This window comes from Anguilla rostrata, chromosome 1 (assembly GCF_018555375.3).
Source record: "Anguilla rostrata isolate EN2019 chromosome 1, ASM1855537v3, whole genome shotgun sequence".
NCBI lineage: Eukaryota > Metazoa > Chordata > Actinopteri > Anguilliformes > Anguillidae > Anguilla > Anguilla rostrata.
Window position 1 is genome coordinate 49,865,280 of NC_057933.1, and position 23,106 is coordinate 49,888,385.

At 44.5% G+C, this 23,106-nt stretch overlaps 2 protein-coding genes across 5 annotated transcripts; one reads left to right on the forward strand and one right to left on the reverse strand.

The window, feature by feature from the left end:
- Window positions 1–592: 592 nt before the first annotated feature.
- Window positions 593–6,859, reverse strand: LOC135257649 (2-iminobutanoate/2-iminopropanoate deaminase-like). 3 transcript variants are annotated; one of them, XM_064340626.1, is made up of 6 exons: window positions 6,606–6,859; window positions 4,477–4,582; window positions 4,264–4,318; window positions 3,820–3,888; window positions 2,132–2,187; window positions 593–1,189 (listed from the first exon to the last, which is right to left on the reverse strand). In XM_064340626.1, the coding sequence occupies exons 1-6, from the start codon at window positions 6,668–6,670 to the stop codon at window positions 1,127–1,129; spliced, it is 414 nt and encodes a 137-aa protein (XP_064196696.1). In that variant the 5' UTR covers window positions 6,671–6,859; the 3' UTR covers window positions 593–1,126. The 3 variants fall into 3 exon arrangements, with proteins under 3 accessions (XP_064196696.1, XP_064196677.1, XP_064196687.1); XM_064340607.1 differs by lacking the exon at window positions 6,606–6,859 and adding an exon at window positions 6,027–6,221 and having other exon boundaries at window positions 4,477–4,578; XM_064340617.1 differs by lacking the exon at window positions 6,606–6,859 and adding an exon at window positions 5,230–5,351.
- Window positions 6,860–7,218: 359 nt separating this feature from the next.
- Window positions 7,219–21,061, forward strand: pop1 (POP1 homolog, ribonuclease P/MRP subunit). 2 transcript variants are annotated; one of them, XM_064340649.1, is made up of 16 exons: window positions 7,219–7,385; window positions 8,932–9,042; window positions 9,274–9,408; window positions 9,824–9,999; window positions 10,429–10,689; window positions 11,033–11,120; window positions 11,616–11,794; window positions 12,878–13,149; window positions 13,421–13,514; window positions 13,613–13,721; window positions 14,166–14,285; window positions 16,182–16,303; window positions 17,413–17,604; window positions 18,136–18,290; window positions 19,081–19,320; window positions 19,480–21,061. In XM_064340649.1, exons 2-16 carry the CDS (start codon window positions 8,934–8,936, stop codon window positions 20,312–20,314), a joined length of 3,087 nt encoding a protein of 1,028 aa, XP_064196719.1. In that variant the 5' UTR covers window positions 7,219–7,385; window positions 8,932–8,933; the 3' UTR covers window positions 20,315–21,061. The 2 variants fall into 2 exon arrangements, with proteins under 2 accessions (XP_064196719.1, XP_064196709.1); XM_064340639.1 differs by having other exon boundaries at window positions 7,220–7,459.
- Window positions 21,062–23,106: the final 2,045 nt, after the last annotated feature.

Below are 23,106 nucleotides of genomic sequence, written 5' to 3' on the forward strand. Positions count from 1 at the left end.
TAGGTGTGGAAGTAAAACACACAGATGTTAAAGGTGTGTGTGCACTGCTGTCAGTCTATTTACAGCTGCCATGTATTATACCTGGGCCAAATGTGTACATTAACCCTTTAGCCACCAGTACAACTCCTGTAGATTAATAACTATTTTAAAAGAAACTTCTTCACCCAGTCAGAGAACAGCTTGAGCTTTCGTAAGATTGTTTGCTTCGGTTAGTAACATGTTTTGTTGCAAATGCTCAAGGGCTTGGGGAGGAGCGTTTTCACATTTTACCAGTATCTAAAGAGTTAAAAGTATTTCACATATAGCAGGTATGGGACAGTTCACCATGACATTGCTTTAAAGGGGTCTGGGGTCATATGACTTGGAACGCTTCACTGACATTTGAATGTGGCCAATGAGAACAAGGAAAAAGACCAGGGGGCAGGGCAGGGCAGAGCAGAGCCATTTCAGAAGCAGGGCAAAGTGCACAATGGGATGTATGTGCAGTGTATCCTGTCTTCTCTCAGGCCCAGCTAGCTGTACTCTTCCAGCACACTCACACACTTGTACAGCTACAGTAGTGTTTTAACAAATCCGTAAATTAAAACACGGAACCAGTTCATGGTTTATTTTAGAATTCTGTGAAGTGGGGGAGGCACTTGGTATTACAGACATTGGTCAGAACTGAGATGACAACGGAAATGTGATACTGACAATGGCTACACTAAACGCATCGCGCCAAGGTGATCTAATGAAATGAGAGCCAGGTGAACACTGATCATGTGTATTTGCCTAAAGGGAGAGCAAGGTGTGAAAATGACTCATTATGTATTAACAAGTGAAGCCAAAGCGCTTCACCTATGGACAGGCTGGTGCTAAAATGGGGTGGTTGAAAGCAAAGCTTTGATCCCAACGAAGTTTATATCATAAACAGGGCTTTAAAAAAACTCAACTAAACAAGGAAACTCGAAACAAGAGTAGCAGCCATTCTCAATGGAATGTCCGATTTACAGACAATACTGCACACTGGCAATCTAAGATTTAAAGACCCTGTGTTTAAGAACTACTACAGTATCCAATTAATGGCCTCAGGGATTCAGTCTGAATTAAGTGGCGGTTACAGTTTGTGTTGGATCTGGGGGGTCAGTCAGGAGGAGGCATCCGTGATGGGGCCCAGGACGGCAACTGCTTCGATCTCCACCAGTCCACCCTGAGCCAGAGAGACAAAGGTCAGGTTTGGGCTAGGGTTAGGGACCTGTACAAGGCAACATTACATTCCAGGGCATGACATCATTCATTTACTCAGCAAACAAGATTTTCAAAGCTGAAGGCCCCTGACATTAGAAAATACATGACTGGACAATGTAATGGGCTAGTCCGGACTGAACAGAAGGTGACCAGACCAGGAACAAGACCATACTTCCTGACAATGTGTTGGATATCCCTGAGAGTACAGGTGGAGTACCAATGAATATTGGGGGTAGGGGTTACCACTTAAATCTCCATGCTGGTAAGTGAATATTTAGAAATGGGAAAATTCTGTAGTCAGGAATTCCTTTCCAGTCATTAGCTTGACTCTTTTTGCATTTGTTTTGTGAAGAAATGACGAAACGTTGCACCTGGGCCCTAAGGATATATACAGCTGCACCTGGTCTCCAGTTTTATGCTCAATTTTCTACAGCACATCACAGCAGCCAGACTTCAGCAGGGTCTACGTGAGCTTCCCTGCTTCAGGGTGAATGCAAGCGCCTCACCGAGTATTCACTGCACCCGCTCACCCCTCAGGACCTGTGCCTAACCTGACACCACGTTACAGTAAATCATACACAGGATCCTCTCCCCTTAATGATCTCAAGGCAGCAATCCCCATTTAAATCACTTTGTTTTTAAAAAGGAGAGCAGACAGTCTGCCCTCCTTATCCATTTTTTTTTTTTTTTTTTACTTTATTCAGGCAGGGTGGGGTAGAGATGGGACTTCAGCACAGAAAGCACCATGGCAGGGAACTGGATCTCCAAGCCGCACGGGATTTATATACGGGTTGAGAGTCAGCCACCCTACAGAATGCGCCTCGCGGTCTCGACGTAAATCATTCCTAAACAAAAGATGTGCGTCTGAGAGAGAAATGGGGGAGAAATTCCACGGGGAGCTTACTCTAGGCAGGGCCGCGACCTGATAAGCAGCTCTGGCTGGGAAGCTGCGGCTAAAGACTGCAAGAAAGTAGAGAAAGAGACAGTGACAGATTAGCCCGTTTACAGGCGTGGTACCAGAGAAAACACACAGTTTTGAAACTAACTTAACAGATATTTCTAGATTAAAAAATGCCATACCATACCATTAGTTTCTCATTTGTTATCGTTCCTAGGGCAACTTATGCAACACGCAGTTGGGAGCCTTTTTGTAACACTGCTTTTCACTGAAGCAATTAGGGTGAGTTTCCAAATGAAGGTTATGACAGGAGGCCCTGCCCACACTCCCATAACCGGTTCCTTCGGTACATCCTGTAACGCCTGAAGACCACAGCTGCCGCCGTCACGTGTTGGGAGGGCATACGGAAGCAACGCGTGCAGTCACCGTGTGAGCCTGACACCAGGACCTCACCCCCTCCCCCACCCACCCTCTTGTAAACAGGCCGATCTAAATTGGAGAAAACCAGATTTGCACAGCTTTGCAATTAAATGATGTTCGGAGCAAAGGAAGGCAGGGAGATGAGCGAGTATTACGGGGAGTCTCTTCTCTTTACTTTTCATTTCCTGTGAGTTCCAATGAAAGAGCTGGAGCGTGAGGCCACTTAAAGCCACATAATTCAGGATAAGACAGTTCCCCATTGCTGCCCAGGATCAAACAAGACTGAATTCCACTAAGTGACAGTCGTGTTTGAGTCTGGGCAGTGCTGGGGAATTGGCTTATGCTGCATTCTGTGGCTTGAAGCTCCTCATGCTCCACCACACTTCCTGGACAGGATACTAGCCACTGTGCCTGGCCTTACAATAATCTTTGGGTTCAGAAGAAAAACAAAAAAATTGGTGGTATGCTGGCATGTGAATGCAAGTACTACATTTGCGTTGGAGCCAGGCTATTTGTGTGTTACCTGGTAGAGCACTTTTCAGTCAATGCAATACTGTGCAAAAGGGGTTTTTGGTTGACTCCACCACTGCTCAGTGTTCTGACGGAATGTTCCCTCTGGGGAGGTGGGGTTTGCATTAAGGCCAGCCCCCTGCAGCAGCTCCAGTTACAGTGTGCCTCTTTGGTCTATTGTTTCACCGAGATGTTGGGATACCGATTACAGTGTGCTTATACTACTCAGAATTCATCTAGCTAGACCACTGTGAAACTGTCCAAAGTGCACATGTCAAATTACAACATTACAAAACAGCAGTTTTGCTGGTATTTTAATTAGAATTCTATCAACTGTTCAATTTAAATAGATTTAAATAAATAAATAAATTCTGATTAATGACAAATGCAGCAAGATTGCCAAGTTTGCTTAAAGCCAGTTATCATATTGCCTTCACCCAATGTCTGCACACAACTTTATATTTTTGTGTTCTCACAAATATGAACACAATTAAAGTATATGTAACAAAACATATAAATTCCACATTTGAAACCATGGTACCTCCCACCCCCAGCTTCCCAGTTACACAGTACGCATATATAACACAAGTAGTGACACCCAGTGGACACTCATCGAAGTACAAAAAGTGCACCTGATGAAATGGACAGCAAAAGCTTGTCATAATTTATCAACCTGTCCCAATTATATTTCTCTGCACAAGCAGTCCGAATGTAACATGGAACAGTTACCAGTAACACAGAAATCTCTCAGTGAATGTACTTACACTGCTTGTAAATATCATTTACATTTGTGAAGTCATTCATGTCTGCCAGGAGGACAGTGGTTTTGACAACTGGGAAAGACAAGATGTTTTCCATTAACAGGGCAATTCACATTAATGCAGAATTCAGTTTGAAGCCATTTAGATTGATGTCAGCACCATTTCAATTCAGGAAAATAATTTCAATGAAATTCTAATTCATGAATTGAAACACTTAAATAAAGCTACAAGAGGATTTTTTTCAATCAACAATTAATTTGAATTCATTCTCAAAAATAACTTACTTGAAATAGAACTGGCCCCACTCTAGAAGTCATACATATCAGCATACTGTTCAACTGAAAAATGTGTCTGAATCTATGTGTCAGCACCATTTCAGGTTTAATCACGCATCATAGATTCCTAGTCGTAAAAGCGTAACCCTTCGTGTCTTTTAGCAAGCCTCACCGTTGTTGTAGTCACATCCAGCCTCCTTCAGAATCTCGCCCATATTAATGAGAGCCTAAGGGGATAGGACAATGATTTTACAATTGTAGCTTTAATGAGGGGTATTTCACAGGCATGAAACTGCACACTAATCAAACACAGAGATGTTTTCACCAGGCATATTTCCACTGTCAGGCCCACTAGAGGCCTACAGAGATTTATCAGACTCCTCACCTGCTTGGCTTCAGCCTGCACACCTCCAGTCACCAACTGCCCTGAGGAAGGATCCATTCCCAGCTGTCCGGAAATGTACATGGTACGGTCCACCACCACTGCCTGGCTGAACACAGAGCGTGAACACAAGGCATGAGCAGGGAATCAGGACAGTGTTGTTCCTTTAATCAAGATTATTGGGTGTATAAGATAATGGCGAGAGCACTGAGCTTGGAACTCAGTAAACAGCTTGTAGCACTGTATTTGTATCCCAGAGCAAATCACTTTACTTGAATTACTTCAGTAAATATCCAGCGATACAAATTGAGTCTACGTCGCTATAGATAACAGTGCCTGCTAAATAACTAAAATGTAAAACGTTCAGAAGTTTTGTGTGAAATTCCTCCCTCAGTCTATGGCATTGAAGACGGCCGATTTTTTCAGCACTAGCAATTTAGCAATTTCCGAGACAATGCGGCACTGCCACCTGCTGGTTAGAAATTAACATAAAACTTTCCCCCTGACATTTCACGAGCAGTTCGAATAATATTGTCAAATAAAGACAGGGACAGACCATAGACATTCATATTTAACTAGATAGTAAAGCACGCCCTCAGCCCATAGACATATGTTTATGCCTCAGCCAACCTAAGCTGTGAAGCCCCGAAAGTAAGCTTGTACTGCGCATGTCTTCGTTGTTGAGGGCAAAACATTGAGCTCCCCATTAAAGGGAATGGGGAATATCAGACTTTTGAAGGCAACATAAAACTTCACCGATGAATTTTGAAACTCGATTGACCACCGTTACGTTTCATCAGAGGTGGGTAACCCGGCTTCAAAGAGTAAAAAGACTGACCATGTAAAGACTGCTCCACCACCATGTACTAAACCAGCTGATTATAATTAGCATAACTCTTCACAATAATTAGTTCTCCCATCATGCTGATCAGCTGGTTTAGTGCATGGCGGTGGAGCAAATACATGGTCAGACTTTTTACTCTTTGAAGCCGGGTTACCCACCTCTGCTAGTAGGTTTCACTGACTGGCCACTCCTAACCTCTCCAGTCCCTATGCACGCTCAATGGGACAGACGGTCTTCTTGAATCCAATCCAATCCTTCCGACTTGGTTGTTGGGAACACTGCCTTCGTTGGTTTACATTCTGCTTTAGCTGAGGTATTACTCAATTAGATTTAATTCAGCGGTCAGCTTATTACTAGTAATGCGTATCATACTTGCACAATACTTGCACAAAATCTGCCCATAGACCATATAAAAATAGCATCTGCCACAAAATTATTCAACCCCCTATCCAATACTTATTACCCTGCTGTCCGAGTTTTGGCAGAGATACGGTTGATCCCTTCAACAGTATATAAAAAATTACGTTTTTTCATTTGCAGGAATGCATTTATATATTTTAATATTTATAATTGTTCGAGGATGAGTTTTCTCTCCTAACGGATACGGTTTGGGGGCCTGATCCTACACAGACATGCACTCCTACATCAGCACTTATCTCGGACTTCTGAATTCTGGTCCTGACCATCAAAATCATACTGTTGCCCATACATTGAACCACCTGCCAATTTCACTCAGACGGCAGATCCTCGCCCGATGCCTATTGGCTGAGATGGAAACACCCCTAACTTGAGCAGATTTCCATAATGTTCGTCTATTTAAATGCTGTTCCGTTTGACTTAGATCATCTGTTAATCGAATGCATACAATTTTTAGGCTATCCAATGCCATTTTATGCACCCAGTGTCATGCAATACACTTCCGGTATCAGTATAAATTATCCAAAAATACAGGCTTCGTTGCGTCAGTGCATTTACCTTTAAGTGTTACTGAGGTTTTGTAATTGTCCTGAAAGTAAGTTACGCACGGGGTTTTCCGGAGTCTTCCGTACGTGGTCTGAATATATACATTCACAAGAAATTCACATACACTCTTGTTTTGTTTCATTATTGAGCTATAAAATAGTTGGACAAACAGACGATTCCTGGGTAGACTCCGCGTTACGAAAAAAAAAAATGACAGAGGCCCGTTTACAACACGTGGGCTAGGATGATCTCAAAAACTATTCAGCTGGTTGCAGTGTAGGCTAGTCAATCGAACCATGCTATATTTATATAATATTGCTCTCACCTGTACGGACCAATGGCCGCGGGGGCCTTGGTAGTGTTGATAATCTTCCTAATGATTGCAGACATAGCACAAGAGGCGGCTACTGTTTCCCAGAATCAGAATGCACATTAAATGAAACTGAAATATCAGGGATCTGTGCAGTAAACTAAGCTGAGTATTGGTTGTATTGTCGATCCTATAGAGCAGAAGTTGCAGAAGAGCTCGAAAGAAGTCAGCTGATAGGCTTGTCTTTGCCGTACACTCTCGATGATAAGCGCATTGCTTTATTTTTGCCCAATGGAATGATCTCATAGTAAGTGAAATTATTCACGCAGCACCAGTTTGTAACACGACAGCTGTTATTTCAGTTCGCGTCATACTTTTTTTGGTTGAAATGGGACGTATAAAATCAAAGAAGCTCCAAATAACGCATAGCGAATCTTAAATAATCCATCGTAAAATTTTGCTAGCTCCCTTCAGATGAAGCAACCAATTAATCAATCAATTAATTACAAATATGCATATCTTGATTTATTGAGTGATTGAATTAAAGGGAGTTTTGTAATAAACATCTTCAACGCTAGTGAATATTTTCAAAAACAAAGAGTAGTAGGCTACATTTTCCCTTATGTCATTTTAGGTGGAATTCAAGCTCACAGTTTTTCTTTCAAATTCGGAAGTTATCTTACTTCACTACATTTCCCATAAACGTGCACGTACATCTCGGAAAAGCCCAAACCGGAAGAGGACAGGAACCCACATGGCAGCTCGATGTAGCTGGAGTTGAGGGGAGCAGATGAGGCTGTGTAAAGAGTGTTTTTCTGAGCGTGGTCCGCAAATCGATTTTAGGCTATTGAGAACCCTGTAGAAAAAAGGTAATGGTGGGATCGTAATTTCATGTATTTTAAAAAAGATTTAGGTAATAGGGAGAGCAACCCTATACGAAACTAATAACGACAACTAGCTAATCTTGGCTAAATAGCGTGATAAATCTGTAATTTTAGGCTGACATCTCATAACACCCAACTTGCTATTGTAGCTTTATAGCTTGTTCGAGTAGTCTAAGTTAACTAGCTAACTAAATACATTCTGAATACATTCCCTGTTTATTTATTTAGATTATAAATAAAAAAATTTTTTAATGTTCATAAACTTGCGAGTCAAATAGCCTAGCTAACTTATAACTAGTTTTCTACGACCGCCTAACATTGATTAACTGCGATATGAGAGTTTTTGATGGATAGATGGCTAATGTCAAAGTATTGCTGTAGATAAGTCTGCGCAGATGAATTTATGCGACGCGTCATATCTGGTGAGCCCAGAAGAAATAAGGTTGCTATACCTCGCTGATGCACACCGATGCGGTACTCGCCTAAATATTGCGACAGTTAGCAAATGCCACGAATATGTATATTCTTGCCTGGTTAAATGCATGGGATTTCATTAAGGTTGTGTTTTTCGCTTAATTCTGGTTTGTCTGTATATCAGGGGGTGTGGATTACAGGGTTTTCATGAAACATGGCACATGAGTCCTACAGGATTCTCATGACCATCGCAAGTATTCCTTTTCAGCAAAGATACTAAAAATCATCTTATTAATTAGTACCCGGGACCCAGTAAGCCAGCACCCATTTGATTTGTGTGATGTCTTCCATCCCTGTGTATGGTGATGTAAAGTACCTTTTCAAGGTTTTGTTTAAAAGCAGTACAAAGTGGACCGCTATTACCATATCCCTTTTAATCACATTTTAAATATTGGTATGTTGTGGTACATGTAATTTCACTGGAATCATTGTGATTTTTTTTTATTGTTTCTACTTTACTTAAGAACACATTTTTGTGACATCAGGCTAAAGGATTGCAGACATAAAAGAGGTTGCATTAGCCTAAGTTACCAAAATCAGCTTTTCTAAATGGGGGGTCATGAAAACTTCTGCTTTAATGTGAACTCTGTGTGGAAAGTGGATCCTCATTAATGGCATCATTGCTACAAGGTAAATGGAAAAGGCCACTTGGATACTGAGGACTGGAATGCCAATTTACACTTTGGTTAGCAGTGATTGACATTATTTGCTACTGCAAATGATTAAAAATTTTTTTTTTTAATGCAGTTGAAAGCTTTTTTTCTGGAGTGCAGTTTCCCCATACTCGTTCACAAGATGTTTTGGCTGGACCCACAAAACTCCTGAATCCAAAAAGAGTTAAAAAAAAATAAGAAAGAAACAAGGCGAAGAGTAGGATGGAGAGTGCAAATTGGCGCTGTGTGGGTTGTGCTCTAAATGAGACGGTGCTAAAAAAGGTAGCGCTGATGTGGATGATGACGATGATGTAATTTTTCATTCTGTAGCGATGTCCGGAGCCAAACACAGGATGCGCTGTAAGAAAATGAGGAATCAGCCCAGCAGTGTCACGTACAGCTCCCCAGGCTGGCACAACGGTGGAGAAACGTCACGCTCCGGTATTGGTACATTCTGGCTGTCTGTCATTCTGTAATACATGGCTGTCATTTGCACCGTTCTAACCAGTGGCATAAATGCTCCTGGCTCATAAACGCATGAATCCAGAATCATTAAATAGATATAGTGTTTAGAGAAATTCTGTATGTCTGTCAAATGCATTTCTTCTAAAATCCAACGCTGATGATACTGCGTTTTTTGAGGATGTTGAATGCAGTTATAATTCCCTGTAGGTCACTGGCATGAGCACACCCCACAGGGAAGAGGGCACAGTGCCCCACCCTCTGGCTGGTTCAGGGGGCACCATGTCGGGGGTAACGTGAAGGGCGGTCAGGGGTATTCCCAGGAGCTTCCAAAATACATTACTGGTAAGGGTACATGCTTGTCTTCAGTACTCCAGCTACAGCTGTGTCTGAGCTGGTCACGTTTATGCTTTAAGTGAGAGGTGTTGGCCAAAGCTGTGGTGCTGTAGTGAGGTAATGAATAGTTGAGTGCCTTTAGTGTTGAATGTGTATGTGTATTACATGCCAATATCAAGTATACATAGTCAAAATGGTTATTTTTATAATTATCAATAAAAACTATGTTTACATTTAACTGAAGATACTACATTTCTGTCACTTTGACATTCATAAGATGACCACTGTTATTTTAAGCTAACTTGGTTTAATTGCTGGAGCACATACTTACCGATGTATTGGTAATGAGTGCAGGAGAATGTATCGTTTTTCTCTGAAGTGTTGGTCAGATGAAATGGCGGTGCTGCTGTCTTTGCCTCCGCAGCCTCGACCTTCGCCAAGGCCCGAGCAGCAGAGGTGAAGGCCATGTTGAAAGCTGTCACCAAGACAACGGGCAGCTCTCACGTGTTCGGCGCCCTTCCCAAGCACATGAGGAGGAGGGCCATGAGCCACAACACCAAGCGGCTGCCGGCCAGGCTGAGGGAGGGGGCGCTCAAGATGGTACGGCCACCCTACCTAGCGTGGGACAGCTTCACCTCGCCTTCACTGAGCATGCTCAGAATCGCTTTCACAGGCCCCAATACACTGCTCAGTCTTTCTTGGAGACATTGAATAAAGTCAAATTAATTTATGTGCCTGAGGGTGCAGAAGTGTTCCCTTGACTTGTAGTTGAATTTTGTTATATTCTCCTGGGATCAGTCTAGGTCCTTCATATTGTCGCTTAAATATGTGTTTTGAAGGCTGACAGTCCGTAACGTTGAAAGTGCTTGGGCCAGAGATGACTGACAGTTTTAAGTGCTGGAGTACCTTTGAGTGATGCGGTGTTTTGAGCTGTGGACACATTTAATAAGGACGTTGGGCTTGACCAGTGTACCTTTATTGGGTAAAGTGCCGGAAGCGCGACCGTTGTGTTGGTGTTTTCCCGAGCAGCTGGAGAAGAGCCAGCAGGCGGGCCAGAAGGAGAAGAAGGAACAGCCGAAAAGCAAGAGCCGCAAAGCGCGCCGACGCCACGGCAACCTGCTGCTGGAGTTCAACCGGCGCCAGAGGAAGAACGTGTGGCTGGAGACACACATCTGGCACGCCAAGCGCTTCCACATGGTGAAGAGGTGGGGCTACTGTCTGGGGGACCGGCCCACGTACAAGTGCTACCGGGCCTGCTACAGGGCCATGAGCAACTACTGCCTCCTGCAGGTCAGTCTGCCCTCCCTCTGCTTCTCATTCTTTTACTTCCTGTCTGTTAGTTTGGGATATTTCATTGTTATTTGGGGGGCAGAGGGGTGTCCATGTACCCTGGAGGAGGGTGGGGTTCCTGCTGGAATGTTGTAGTTTACAGTGCAACGCATTGTGAAGATGTGAAACAAATCTACCGTTTAAAGAAAAAGCTGCCATTGTAAACCCATGGAGACATATGAACTTGAGGTTTTTGTTGATGTTGAGTCCAAATGGATAGTTTTGTTGTATGGTTTTTGGGGCATTACAGGTTGATGGCTGTAGAATGTTGTTTTTATTTATTTATTTTTTATTCTTTTCTCAGGACCTCTCCTACTACTGCTGTGTGGAGCTTCAGGGGCAGGAGGAACTGTTGCTTGGGGCTCTGTCCAGACTGACCAGCACTGAAACTGGTGGGTCCTCCACCTCCCCCCTTTACAACCCGTTCCTTTTTTTAACCTCTAACTCCGCTGTCCCAAGTCCAGCAACCATAGCAGGACGAACCTGTTTCAGGGAAAAAATAGCAAATGAGTGTGTAGTGAACACCTATACTGCCCATAAATTGTGAATATGGCCATTCACTCCCAGGACTGTTTCAGCAGCATAACCAATGGGAATTAGTACATTGTTCCTATGTTTGGGTTACATCATTTGTGCATTGAAACTGCTTATCAGATATTACAGCTGAACATGAAGTTCTCTCTCTTTTCTGACCTGTAATAATGTGTTGATTAGTATAGGCCCTTATCCTAGGATCTCAGTGTGTTTTACAGGAGGGATATCACTTGGCCATCAAAGATAAAAAAAAAAAAACCCAACTGTGTACTGTTGTAATGGGACTTTCAACCAGCTTTGTGGGTTCATAAGCTGATGCTGTGTGTATTTGTGTGGTGTGTGTGTGCGTGCAGGGCCCACATTCGCTGCAGGGCTGTGTCTCTCCGGGCGGAGGCAGGGCAGTGCGGTCCTGTACAGAGCGGATCAGTACCCCACACAGCCCCTGGGCCCGGTGCTCTTCCTGTGGAGACCCAGGTCTGCGGGCTCCATCCACAGGCAGCTCTGGATCTGGGTCCACCCCTCCCTCAAGCAGGTCAGCAAACCTGCAGTCTGCTCTGAAACAGCACTCTGTTTCCATGGACAACGGGGGTCAGTGTTCTCACGCTTTCTGTTCTAACTTGGATGTTGCTGAAGCAACTGTTCTCAATACTAATAATAATCTTACAGCATCAGTGGAGCTGTTCTGCCCTGCACCGAGAGTGCATACAGGTTTGGCTTGGGTGTAAAAATCAACAGCCTCTTTCCTCTGGCTGACTGCGGTGTGCAAAGAAACTGAAATGTGATTGGCTGAGATTGCGACTCATTTCTGTAGGGTGAACAGCAGTTGGTCTCCCTTGATTACACGGGCAGGCAGGAGGTCTCAGCGGCCTGAAGCGCGGATGCGATAGCGGAGCTTGAATTTCTGCAGCTCTGGCATACTTGAGCTTATTTCTTTATCAGCTCAGTCATGCCAGAAGTCTATGCCTGCAGTGCAACTAACTCTTTACCAGGCTTACATATTGTTGTTAAGAAGGGAAAATAAGTAATTGCTATTGCTCTATGAATAATGAAGCAGAGAAAGGAGCGCTTCATGGGTACACAGCTAAAAATAACTTCAGGGGTCTGGGAGGTGCTGTTTGGTGGGGATGGAAAAATATGAATCAAAAGCAAAGCAGGAACCAAGCACTCATATATAGTTAAAATGGCTTTATTGCAATGGGAGGTTCAAAATAGAAACAGTAAAATACTCCAACACTTTTCAGCTACATGGTGTTTATCAGGGAGTAAAGCAGAGCTGCAGAACAGTGGTTTACTCCCTGATAAACACCATGTAGCTGAAAAGTGTTGGAGTATTTTACTGTTTCTATTTTGAACCTCCCTTTGCAATAAAGGCATTTTAGCTTTATATGAGCAGAGTGCTGTGGTTGGTGTTTTGCTTTTTGATTCATATTTTTCATCCCCACCAAAGAGCACTTTATTTGTATTGTGTAGCTTTCTGGGGTGTATTTAAGTAAGACCTTTCTCTTTTCATTTATTGCCCCACTCCCTGCAACAGCTGTAACTGTTGTACTTGTGAATAGCGCGTTCACTCATGAAGGTTTACTGGTCCTGAGATTGTGCGCTGCTCTCTTGGCAGGATCTGCTGCCCGAGCTTCAGCTGGTGTGCCAGTGCTCCGAGGCTGTGGTGCCGCCCACTCCGGTCCCCCTGCCTGCTCCAGAACCGGACCCAGCAGCGGGCCCCACGGAGGCGCCGGACAGAGAGCAGCCCGCAGGGAGGAAGAGGAAAAGGAAGAGTGCGCAGGGGGGATCTGGGGACACGGTCCCCATGAAGAAGATTCTTGGGGACGGCACTCGGTCTCCGTTGACCCCTGTCACCTGGATGTCCGATTCGACGGGGATAGTTATTCGGTGGATACCAGCTTCCTTGTTCTTCTTGCATTTCACAAAATTAGATTAGATGTTTACTGACATCAAGGAAAATCGGTACATCCAAGTATTAAATAGTTTTGTTTTTTTGAATGCTTTTCAGAATCTTAAAAATTGTTTTTCTATTATGTTTCTGATTTTGCGGGTTTAAGAGTTTAGTCCTATGAAGTTCTTTGTCAGTGCTTTTGACACTGCAGTAATATTTCTTGCTGAATTAAGGCTGCTGTTCATTTTATTTCACGCTTCATTGCAGTGACCTCACCATGGAAATTGTACGCTACCGTCTGATTGGACCACTTTCCCATTCTGTACTGACGGATGCTTTGACCCCCGCGTCAGTGTGTGAAGTAAGGGAAATTAATATATACTTAAACATATAAGAACATCATGACCATTTCAGATGTGCCAGGATAATGATTTATTAAATGTCTTTACTTGTTTTAAGGCTGCAAGCAAACCGGAAACGTCTTGCTTTTGGTGGCCTGAACATTGCAAAGAAGAAAGTAACATGTCCCTTCACCGAGAGCAAGCAGATATCTTCCACCTACTCAAAGGTGTCTTCCCTCCCCTCTGCCCTGTCCTCTCTTCAGCAGTGTGATATTCTGACTCCTTTTTGTGCTCCTGCCAGTAACACAACTTTTCAGCGAGGATGTGTTAACTATCAGGGTGCATTTGTCTCAAAAACATTGTGCTCTCATTGTTTTACATTTTCATATCAGACAGAGCTTGATGTTGTCTTTAATGTTCCCATGGGGAAATTTGAATAGTATTCAAAGGGTCATTTTTTCTTTTGCTGTGCCAGTACTCCAAGTAATTGGTCAAATACCAGACCCAGCCAACCAAATAAATTACCTAGTTAAATGTTCTTTCAGGGAAGAATCCTTCTGATTTGAGATTTTTGGGGTTCATCCCTCATAGTGCAGCATGAGTGATATGGGGGGAGATTACCCAGAGTGCATTGCAGAAGTGTTGACTCGGGTATGGCTGTGTTCCTCCAGGATTGTGTTCCACAGGAGAAGTGCCCTCGGGCTCTGTTCTTGGGCTTACTGTTGATGACCCTAGACTGACCTTGCCTGGGAAGAGGATCAAAGTAGCTCCTGATGTCCAGCAGCTGGAAGGTAACCGTGGAGACATGGACTTGCCTGCTTCACAGCAGGGCAGTATGGGATCACACCAGGCACCCTCTACAGCCTCCACAGTCTCAGCATGTACATCACAGCAACAGGGATGGTTAGCAGGGTCCAGGCCCAAGGCAGGCTTTGGCAGCATGTGTCTGGTCTTGTGCTCCTGGGGAGCCTCTGCTTGTCCATGCAGATGTCCCAGGTTCGAATCCTGGCAAGGCCCATTGCTTGCTGTGCTCAGACCTTGCCTTCACAGTTAGCTCCACCAACTGTAGTGTCCGGTCATCATTTCCTGAGGTGTCTTCCCAATGGGAATTTTTAAAATTCAAACATAAGGGAATAGAAAAGGCATCTTTAGAGGTTTAATAATTAAATGCAACTTGGCAAAAGTATTTGGCTGGACAAGCCAAGCATTTCTAAGGCTGCTGGTCTGGTTTGTGCTCTTTATGTCCAGTGAAGCACTGTCCCTGGAGCTTATATTCAAATACCAAGTGCCTTTTTGTTAAGAAAAGCCATTTTAATTATAAATGAGAATGGCTTGTACAAATAAAATTATCATTGCAATTTGGATTTTTTGGAGAATCACTTCTGGTGCGGTTTCAGTGCAAACTTTTGATCTTTACTGAGATTAGTGGCCCCTCTGTAGGAAGATCTGACCTGATACAGATAATGTAATGCAGGTTGCCATAGTGTGTATATAGATCCGCCATGCTAGACGACACTTGAAGTTGAATTAATCTAATTTCTTTAGTGCTGTTCAACAAAAATGTAGACATGTAGAAAAGATTACACTGGACTTAAGGTTTTTGAAGTACTCCAACAAGTTTGTGCCTTCAAGCACACTTCAGTCCTTGTAAGAAAGATTTTTGTGTCTGAATGAGGGGACTGCATGGTGGAGGAATAAAATGGCTGATCTTACAGGCTACATTACAGGCAGAAGGCAGCCAAAGCAGGGTGTTACCTTCGGTGTAAATCCAGGGTTAGCTTGCTGTCTCCAGTTGAATTTAAGTGTATAAAATATCCCAGCTCCCCCCCAGTCAGTGTGGGCAGTGAAGCGCTCTTGGTACAGAAGTAAATGTGTTCGTCTGGATGGTCCCCAGGTTGATATTTTTGATGGCGGGGCAGAGCTATCCCATCTGTCACTGCAACAGCCATTCTTTTCATTTTCTCTTCTGACATCACCGCACAAGCACTGATTGTCAGGCCATTGTGGCTGCCCATGATTTTATCCAACGCCTCCGCCTCTTACTGTACGTCAGTTGTTCTTCAGAATGTTCTGGTTGAGATTTGTGGTGCTGGATCTCATCCTCGCGTAAACATCCATTTGAACACAGTCTCTTATGGGGCTTCAGTTAGAAGGCAAAGAAGTGATAGAGTGGAGAGGGGTAGCATTGAAGTGGGGAACTGTCCATTCCAAAAAATACTAATTGCCCAAAACATGTCAAAAAACGTAAATTATGTTAATTAATCTATATTAATCTGCCTGAAAAGCCACCGGACCATGCTTTGAAGGCTCATATTGAGATTCTGAGAAGTTTGAAATAAAGTTTCCATTACTTCAAGTTTCCAGATGGGAAGTGTAGAATTCTGATGCTAGGGTTGAGTAAAAAATAAGGACACATTAAGAGTGAGCTCTCTGACCTCAGAGTGGCATTCTTCCTCTTAATGGGCATTTTGACTATACAGTAGGGAAAGGAACAGCTCGAAGAATTTGTGCGGTTTTGTTTTTTTAAGGAACAGTTGACAGAACTCCACCCGTCACGTGACTGTGGTGCAGATGTTTTCCCTAGTCGATTGGGGGCCGCTGGCCCTGCTGCCTGTTTGGGGGGCAGGCGTGGGTGAGGCCTGCCGCTGGTCATACAGCAGCGTCCCCTCTGTGGCTGTGTGTTTCAGGGGAGGCCGATGACGGGAGGAGGGCCCTGATGTTGCAGGGCGTCCCGGAGCACTGTTGCCAGAGCGCCCTGTGGGACCAGGCCGTCCGTCATAACGTCACCCACAGCAAGATCCCAGAGCAGGTAAGACGCGCGCGCGCACACACACATACACACACACACGCACACACACACGGGGTAGACAGCTAGCCATTTCCCATTATCTCCAAAGGATGTGTAGGGAGGGCAATGGCTTTACAGTTTATCAACACAGAGTGTCAGCACTGTCATCAGTCTTTCAGAAAAACACATGGCCCAAAAACATGTGGTTGATGCAGCATATCCATTACTCTAAATTGATTGAATGCCTTTAATTCCCCCGGAGAGTCTCGCTAAAGTTTTTATAGGACAGCTGTACTCAATCACGTAAAGTAATAAAATCAGCACCTCAAAGTAATGAGTGAGGAGCTGAATCTAGGTAGCACTGGCAGTAGCAGAGCCAAAGATGGAATCATAACCTACATAAGTGAAACTGTTGTCACTGTCTCAAATTACAAATATTCATACAAATGTACACATCAGTTGTCTGGTTTAAATGAGGAATAGAAATTATATTTTAAGACTTCGCTTGGTATTTTTAGGATGTGTTTTGTCGCATTTAGCAAAGATGAGGAACTCAGAGGAAGATGTCACTAGTTGCGTTCAAAGCATGTCGCTTGGTAATTTCTGGAATGAGGCATTGTTTTGGATAAGCTATTTAGCAATTAATAACAGCTGGACAGGATTTGGGATGGAATGATGAGTCCACTGTGACGCACTGTTCAAAGAGCCTTTAATTTCCTGAATGTGGACCAGTTTTGAAGATCAAACACTGATGTTGCAATTGTTAGCCGTGAACAATTGGTCACGGGAACTGATACGCTGATAGAAGCCAAATGCGCATCGCCTGTCATTTTTACAAAAGATTCCTGGTCCTTAGGCCATAAGGCATTGCTGATAATTCGTCATGTGTGAAATCTACAATCACATTTGAATAAGAAATGATTAAATGAAGAACAGAGGTTGTTTGTGCTAGAATCGGTTACAGAAAGCCTACGGCATCTGTCAAACATGTATTCATGAACATAATATGATTTCCTATTTTCAGTATCCAGCATATTTCAGTATTTAAATATCCACGTTTATTCCTCCAGTCAGAATATTGTGGTCCCTGTTCGTGTGTTTGAGTATGTGCGTGTGTGTGTGTCTCTCAGGAGCTGAACCGGATGAAGAGCGAGTTGCTGGTCCCCGGCTCCAGGCTGCACCCCACCCCCCCGCAGGGGCGTGTCCCCCTGCTGCTGGTGCAGCAGCCCGGCAAACAGGCGGGCCAGGAGATGGCCTCATGGGGCGCGGGCTGGGACCTGCTGCTGCCCAAGGGCTGGGGCATGGCCTTCTGGGTCCCTCTGGTGTGTACCGATATCTCGCTCTCTCACTCCTGCTGGCTCTCGCTCGCTCTCAGTCTCTCTCTTGCTCTCACGCTTTGTCTCTCACTGGCTGTCACTCTCTCACTGTTTCTCTCTCTGTTTCTGTCACTATCACACTCCTGCTGGCTCTCACGCACTCTGTCTCTCTCTTGCTCTCACGCTCTGTCTCTTACTGGCTCTCACTCTTTCACTGTTTCTCTCTCTGTTTCTTTCTCTCTTGCTCCCATTTCTCCTGCACTTCTCTCTCATAATGATATGTATTTCAGTAGTAAATGTGGTATGACATTGTCAAGGAGGAAAATTAGGTATATGGAACATCTGATGGAAAAATTCACTCAGGAAGTTTAAATTCATAAGTCAGCCTTTATTTAATCCAGTCTATTACATTGTGCTTGTCTGAAACTGGGTCATTTCCCTGTCCTGTTTCCATATGCTTTAAATGATTTCTGACCGCCGGTGGCCCAGCTCAGAAAGACTGCAGTGCCCCTGACTGCCTCCCTCTGTCCCGCTCAGGTGTACCGCGATGTACGCATCGGGGGCCAGCAGGAGGCGCTCAAACACTCCCAGAACAAAGGGGCGTCGCACTTCCCCAACGACTTCCCAGACTGCCCAGCAGGTGCCAGCTTCCTGCAGGAGCAGGAGACTCAGCTGCTGGACAACTATAAGAGGTAGGTGGGTTTAACAGGTTGTGCTGTACAACGCTGAGCAGCAGTGCAGGTGTGTATGGTTATTAGAGCACTGCTCTAGATTCAAATCCCAGAAGGTTTTCCTGTGCCTTGGCAGGGGACCAGAATTTTCTCTGTGTAAATTATATTTGTATATGTACAACTCGCCATTTCCCTTTGGGTTTCCTTGGCAAATACGTATTCTATATTGGGCTTTAAATTGTGAAATAACCTCAAATTTGTGTGAGATGTACCCATTACATGCATTGAGCCAGTTAAAGAGCTAATTTTTCATGTAACTGCCTTTGGTTGTATTTTAAGAAACACTGCTGAGAAATGTTTTGCTTTAAAAATGAACAGGCAGAGAAATTGATACATAACAGCCTCACTTTCCATCCTAGATTGGAGAGAATGTTACGTTGCATAGGTATTCAGCAGACACACTTTTCCAGAGTGACTTGCTTCAGTGTATAATAATTACTGAGATTTTTTTTAAATGGCATTCTAACTAGGATAAAATAGTAAAACCTTGAATTTTAAATTGACCTTGAATTTTTTAAATGTATGTTTTTTTGGGGGAAAAAACCTTAAATACTAATAATATTAATTATTGATAATATTACTTAATTACTGAAAAGATTTCCATTTTATCCAGCTTGTTAATTTGAAGATTGAGCAGAATTTTTTACTTGTGTTGACATGTTCCCTCTGTGCTAATTTTCATCTGTTAAATGTTATATAATGCAAGCTGCCCAAAATGTTTGACAAGATTTTGACATTTTGCACCGTGTAGGCGTCCGCCTGCCAAAAGGCCCAATTACATAAAACATGGTTGCCTCGCTCCGTTCCGTTGCCCTTGGCAACAGCTGGCCGAGGAGTGGGAGATGATCGTGAGGGAGGGTGAAGAGGGGGACCTGCCTGCGCCTCCTCCCCGCCCTCAGCCCCAAGAAGAGACCTCTGCCCCGCTGCCACAGGAAGTGACATCACGCCCAGACAGTGCCGCATCTCCTCGGAGCACGGTCATTGTCCTGAGGTGGGTCACAAAACACTTCGTGATTTGTTGAGGGGTATAATTGTTTTTTTTCGGACTCCTCTTGATTCAGGTTTTGATATTAATTCACAATATATCCAAAATGGTGAATAAATGTAAAGTATAGGCTGAAATAAGACTGACAAGCTACGTGTTCCACAGGAACAGGAAGGCTCTGCGTACGGTGTCTGCCTGGTGCAGACCAACCTGTTCCAGAGGCCGGAGGTGGCGGCAGCCTGCGCAGCTGGAGCAGCTGGGCCCTGCGTCCAAGGAGAGACTCCGAACAGCCCACCCCAGCAGCCTGGTGTGGGTGCGGCTCTCCCTGCTTCGGAAGGGCCGTCCCTCTCTCCACGCCATGATCTGTGTCCCCACCAGAGAGGATATGCAGCAGCTGCGCACAGACCCCGCCTGCTGTGGGCCCCAGGAGCCACGTCACACCGACCACTTCATGAGCAGGCTGAAGCGCCGCAGGAAGGCCCTGAAACCAGCTAGCTCCTCCCACAAGGAAGAAAGGAAGCCTCCTGAGCCTGGCTCCGCCCCGAGCTCCACTCCGGGCCCTGAGCCTGGCTCCGCCCCTAGCTCCACTCTGGGCCCTGAGCCTGGCTCCGCCCCTAGCTCCACTCTGCGCCCTGAGCCTGGCTCCGCCCCTAGCTCCACTCTGGGCCCTGAGCCTGGCTCTGCCCCTAGCTCCACTCTGGGCCCTGAGCCTGGCTCTGCCCCTAGCTCCACTCCGGGCCCTGAGCCTGTCCTGACTCGGGGGCTGTGGCCAGACCCACTGCCCAGCGTGACCTCTCACTGTTCACGGGTGACTCTGGGCTGGGTCACGCAGGGGGACTTCAGTTTATCTGCGGGATGCGGGGAGGCGCTGGGATTCGTCAGCCTGACAGGCCTCCTGCACGCCCTCTCCAGCCAGCCTGCAGACCTCAGGGGCCTGGTGCTGCTGCGAAACCCCGCCTCCCTGCAGTACCGCTTTGCAAAGATCAACATTGAGGTTTAACCACAGCCTCATCTACACCCGTCACTTCAGCTTGCTGGTGTTTAAACATTCGAACACGGACGCAGGACTAACGCTGCAGTACGCTGAAGCTTTTGGTGCATTTCATTGTGTAAGTGTGAACAAATCTTGAAAATGCATAGCAACAGCAGGCGATGCTCATTGTATGTATTTGTAAATAAAATGTTAGAGTAATTCAGTGAGATTTCCAAAAGCACCGAAGTCACATCAGAATATGAAACTAAAGCGGTCTGTTCAGAATGAGCAGTGAGACGAAACTGACACACAGTGTTGAGCTGCGCCATGCTGTCCCATTAAACGGTGAACAGCGTGCTGAATAATGTATCTGACACTTGATGAAACGAGTAGTGCGGCATTCCAACAGGGCTCATCAGCATGAAGACCTCTTGAAAAGAATCCTGATCGGCTGAAGATAGTATTCCCTGCATGGACTACCTGCTAAAGACATTCTTCTCTCGTGTAAGACTGAGATGATGAAAGGTCAAATTTTTTTGGTGGATTGAAAGCCTTATCTTCTTTTAAGAATGCTTTTTTTTTTTTGCTTGAATGCCTGATTGTGATCCATTTGGGAAATTGAGTTGCAGGTTGCACTCATGGATGGCCAATCCGATTGTAATCAGTTGTAATCTGACAGTAATAGAAAGTCAGCATGAGATTTGTTTTGGAGACCATTTTCCTCAGTTCTTTATTATAAACTTCCTGTACTCCAAATAAATGCTCTGTTCACTATTGGTTCTGTTCAACCTATTTTTTCCCATTGGTTAGAACAATACACTTGACTCCATGACATGACAGACTGACAGTTTTCTGCTTTGATGCCAACCATGTTCATATTCTGCAGCTGGTAGCTCCATACAACTTGGTTTCCAATTTTAATTTTGCAGACGCCGTATTCCACGCAAGTTTTCCCCTCACATATTGTGATTGTGGCCATCGCGTAAGCCTTTAATCGAATCAGTCTTCCCTCTAACGCGATTGCACGGTGGGAGAATGTGTGTAGGTGTGTGACAGGAGAATCCTGTTGCTTGGCAACCTTGGAAATGAACCTTCCTCTGCATGACTGTCTATACATTGTCAGCAGCTCTCCATATGTGGGCTATTTAAGGTAAATTTGGAAGTAGATAGGGCGTAGGGGACACTATCTGCAGCATTGTCAATTAGAACAGTATCACCACCTTTTAATTACACCCTGCAGGATCCATGCACATGACCAAAGATACGGTATTTTTCCCAGTTGCATTGTTTCAAAAATGTATATGCTATGAATTGCCTGAGTGAACCTTGTTATAAAAAGTGGCTCTTGGTAGATGCAGTGCAGTCTTGTATCCTCCATCTTGAGTCCCTTCCCTCTGCTCGTCTGCCCAGGAGACCCTGAAATTGTTCAGGGCTCATGCTCATTTGTGGTGAAGACAAACAGAAAATCCTGGGCTTTTCTGTGATGGAGGGAAAAATCCACGTCTTTTATCCATTGTGCCGCCTTATAAACTAAGTGTTTGGCTCTCAGAATTCACTCTTCCTTCCCCTTTCTACATGGATTCCATGCTCTCAAATTAAAATTCACGTGTGTGATGCCCTGTTAAGTTTTATTTCGATTATTTCCTTGAGAGGGTGCCTAAAACCTAAGAAGCAGTGTTTTAGTCCAATATTTTGCTCCTCACCCCTGTGATGTGGCATCATTTGTTTCCATATTTGTTGAGATTGATGTTTAAGCCCCAGCAATGAATCAGTCTGTTGGGGAATGTGCATTTTGTGTGTTCTAACCAGTTTTCCTCCTGTTAACCACCAGATGGTGCACTGGGTGTTCCTGCTGTAGGAAGTTTGGCACTGTTGTAGATCGATCAAGTGACACTATAACCACAGATATGAGGGTTACATGATTTTTGCTTAAAATAATTTTATGCGCTTGGCAAATATACGACTCAACTAGACCTCTAGAGATTCGCTTATTTTCTCTAAGCCTTTGTAAATTGTTTCACCATATGACGAGCTGAATTTCGTTACACTCAGTGTTGGAATGATAGTCTAGTTTTTAGGATGGAAGCACAACCAGACAAATGGTTTGCTGGTTTCCCAGGGACGATGGCCAGCTGTTATGGTTTGAGGTCAGTGTGTCGTTCACCCCTGCAGAGAGAGGAGACTCCCTTGCTCATCACAACGAAAAGAGTGTGTGGGGCCTCTGTGGGTGGATGCCATGGCAACCCTCCAGGTTCCCTGGCACTGATAGTGGAATTATTCAGAACGATCTGAATGCGTGCGTGCGTGTGGCTGCGTGAGCAGACCACCTGGAGACACCACCCCCAGGAAATGAGCTCCTTGCATTTCCATCCCTCTGCCAAAACGATTTCATTCTGAGAGCGCATGAGGGCACCCGTGTAATTGGATCTGTTAGAAACCCAAGCAAAGAGCGGTTTCAGATTTGAGCTCAAGTGTAGATGGAATTCAAGGGTTACCTCTATTTTGTACATTTAACCCTTAAAATTTATAATATGAAGTAATGTTCGGTTTATTCAAGAGTGACGCTTCAGCAATGAAAATGTTCTGTCATGTGCTGCTTGTGACCACCAGGAGAGGGTGCTGCTGTGTTAGCTGACCATAGCATTAGGATTCAAGCTGGTTAAATGATGGTAGAGACATCTTCAGTTGTCGAACTTCATGCCAAACATTCAAAAATGGTGCAATGTGAGAATGTTAAGTTTTTCAGGGGTACATTTGAGTGGATTCAATGAAAAGATGTCTAAAAAGACACCTCCCTCACAAATAGCCAGTGAAAATGA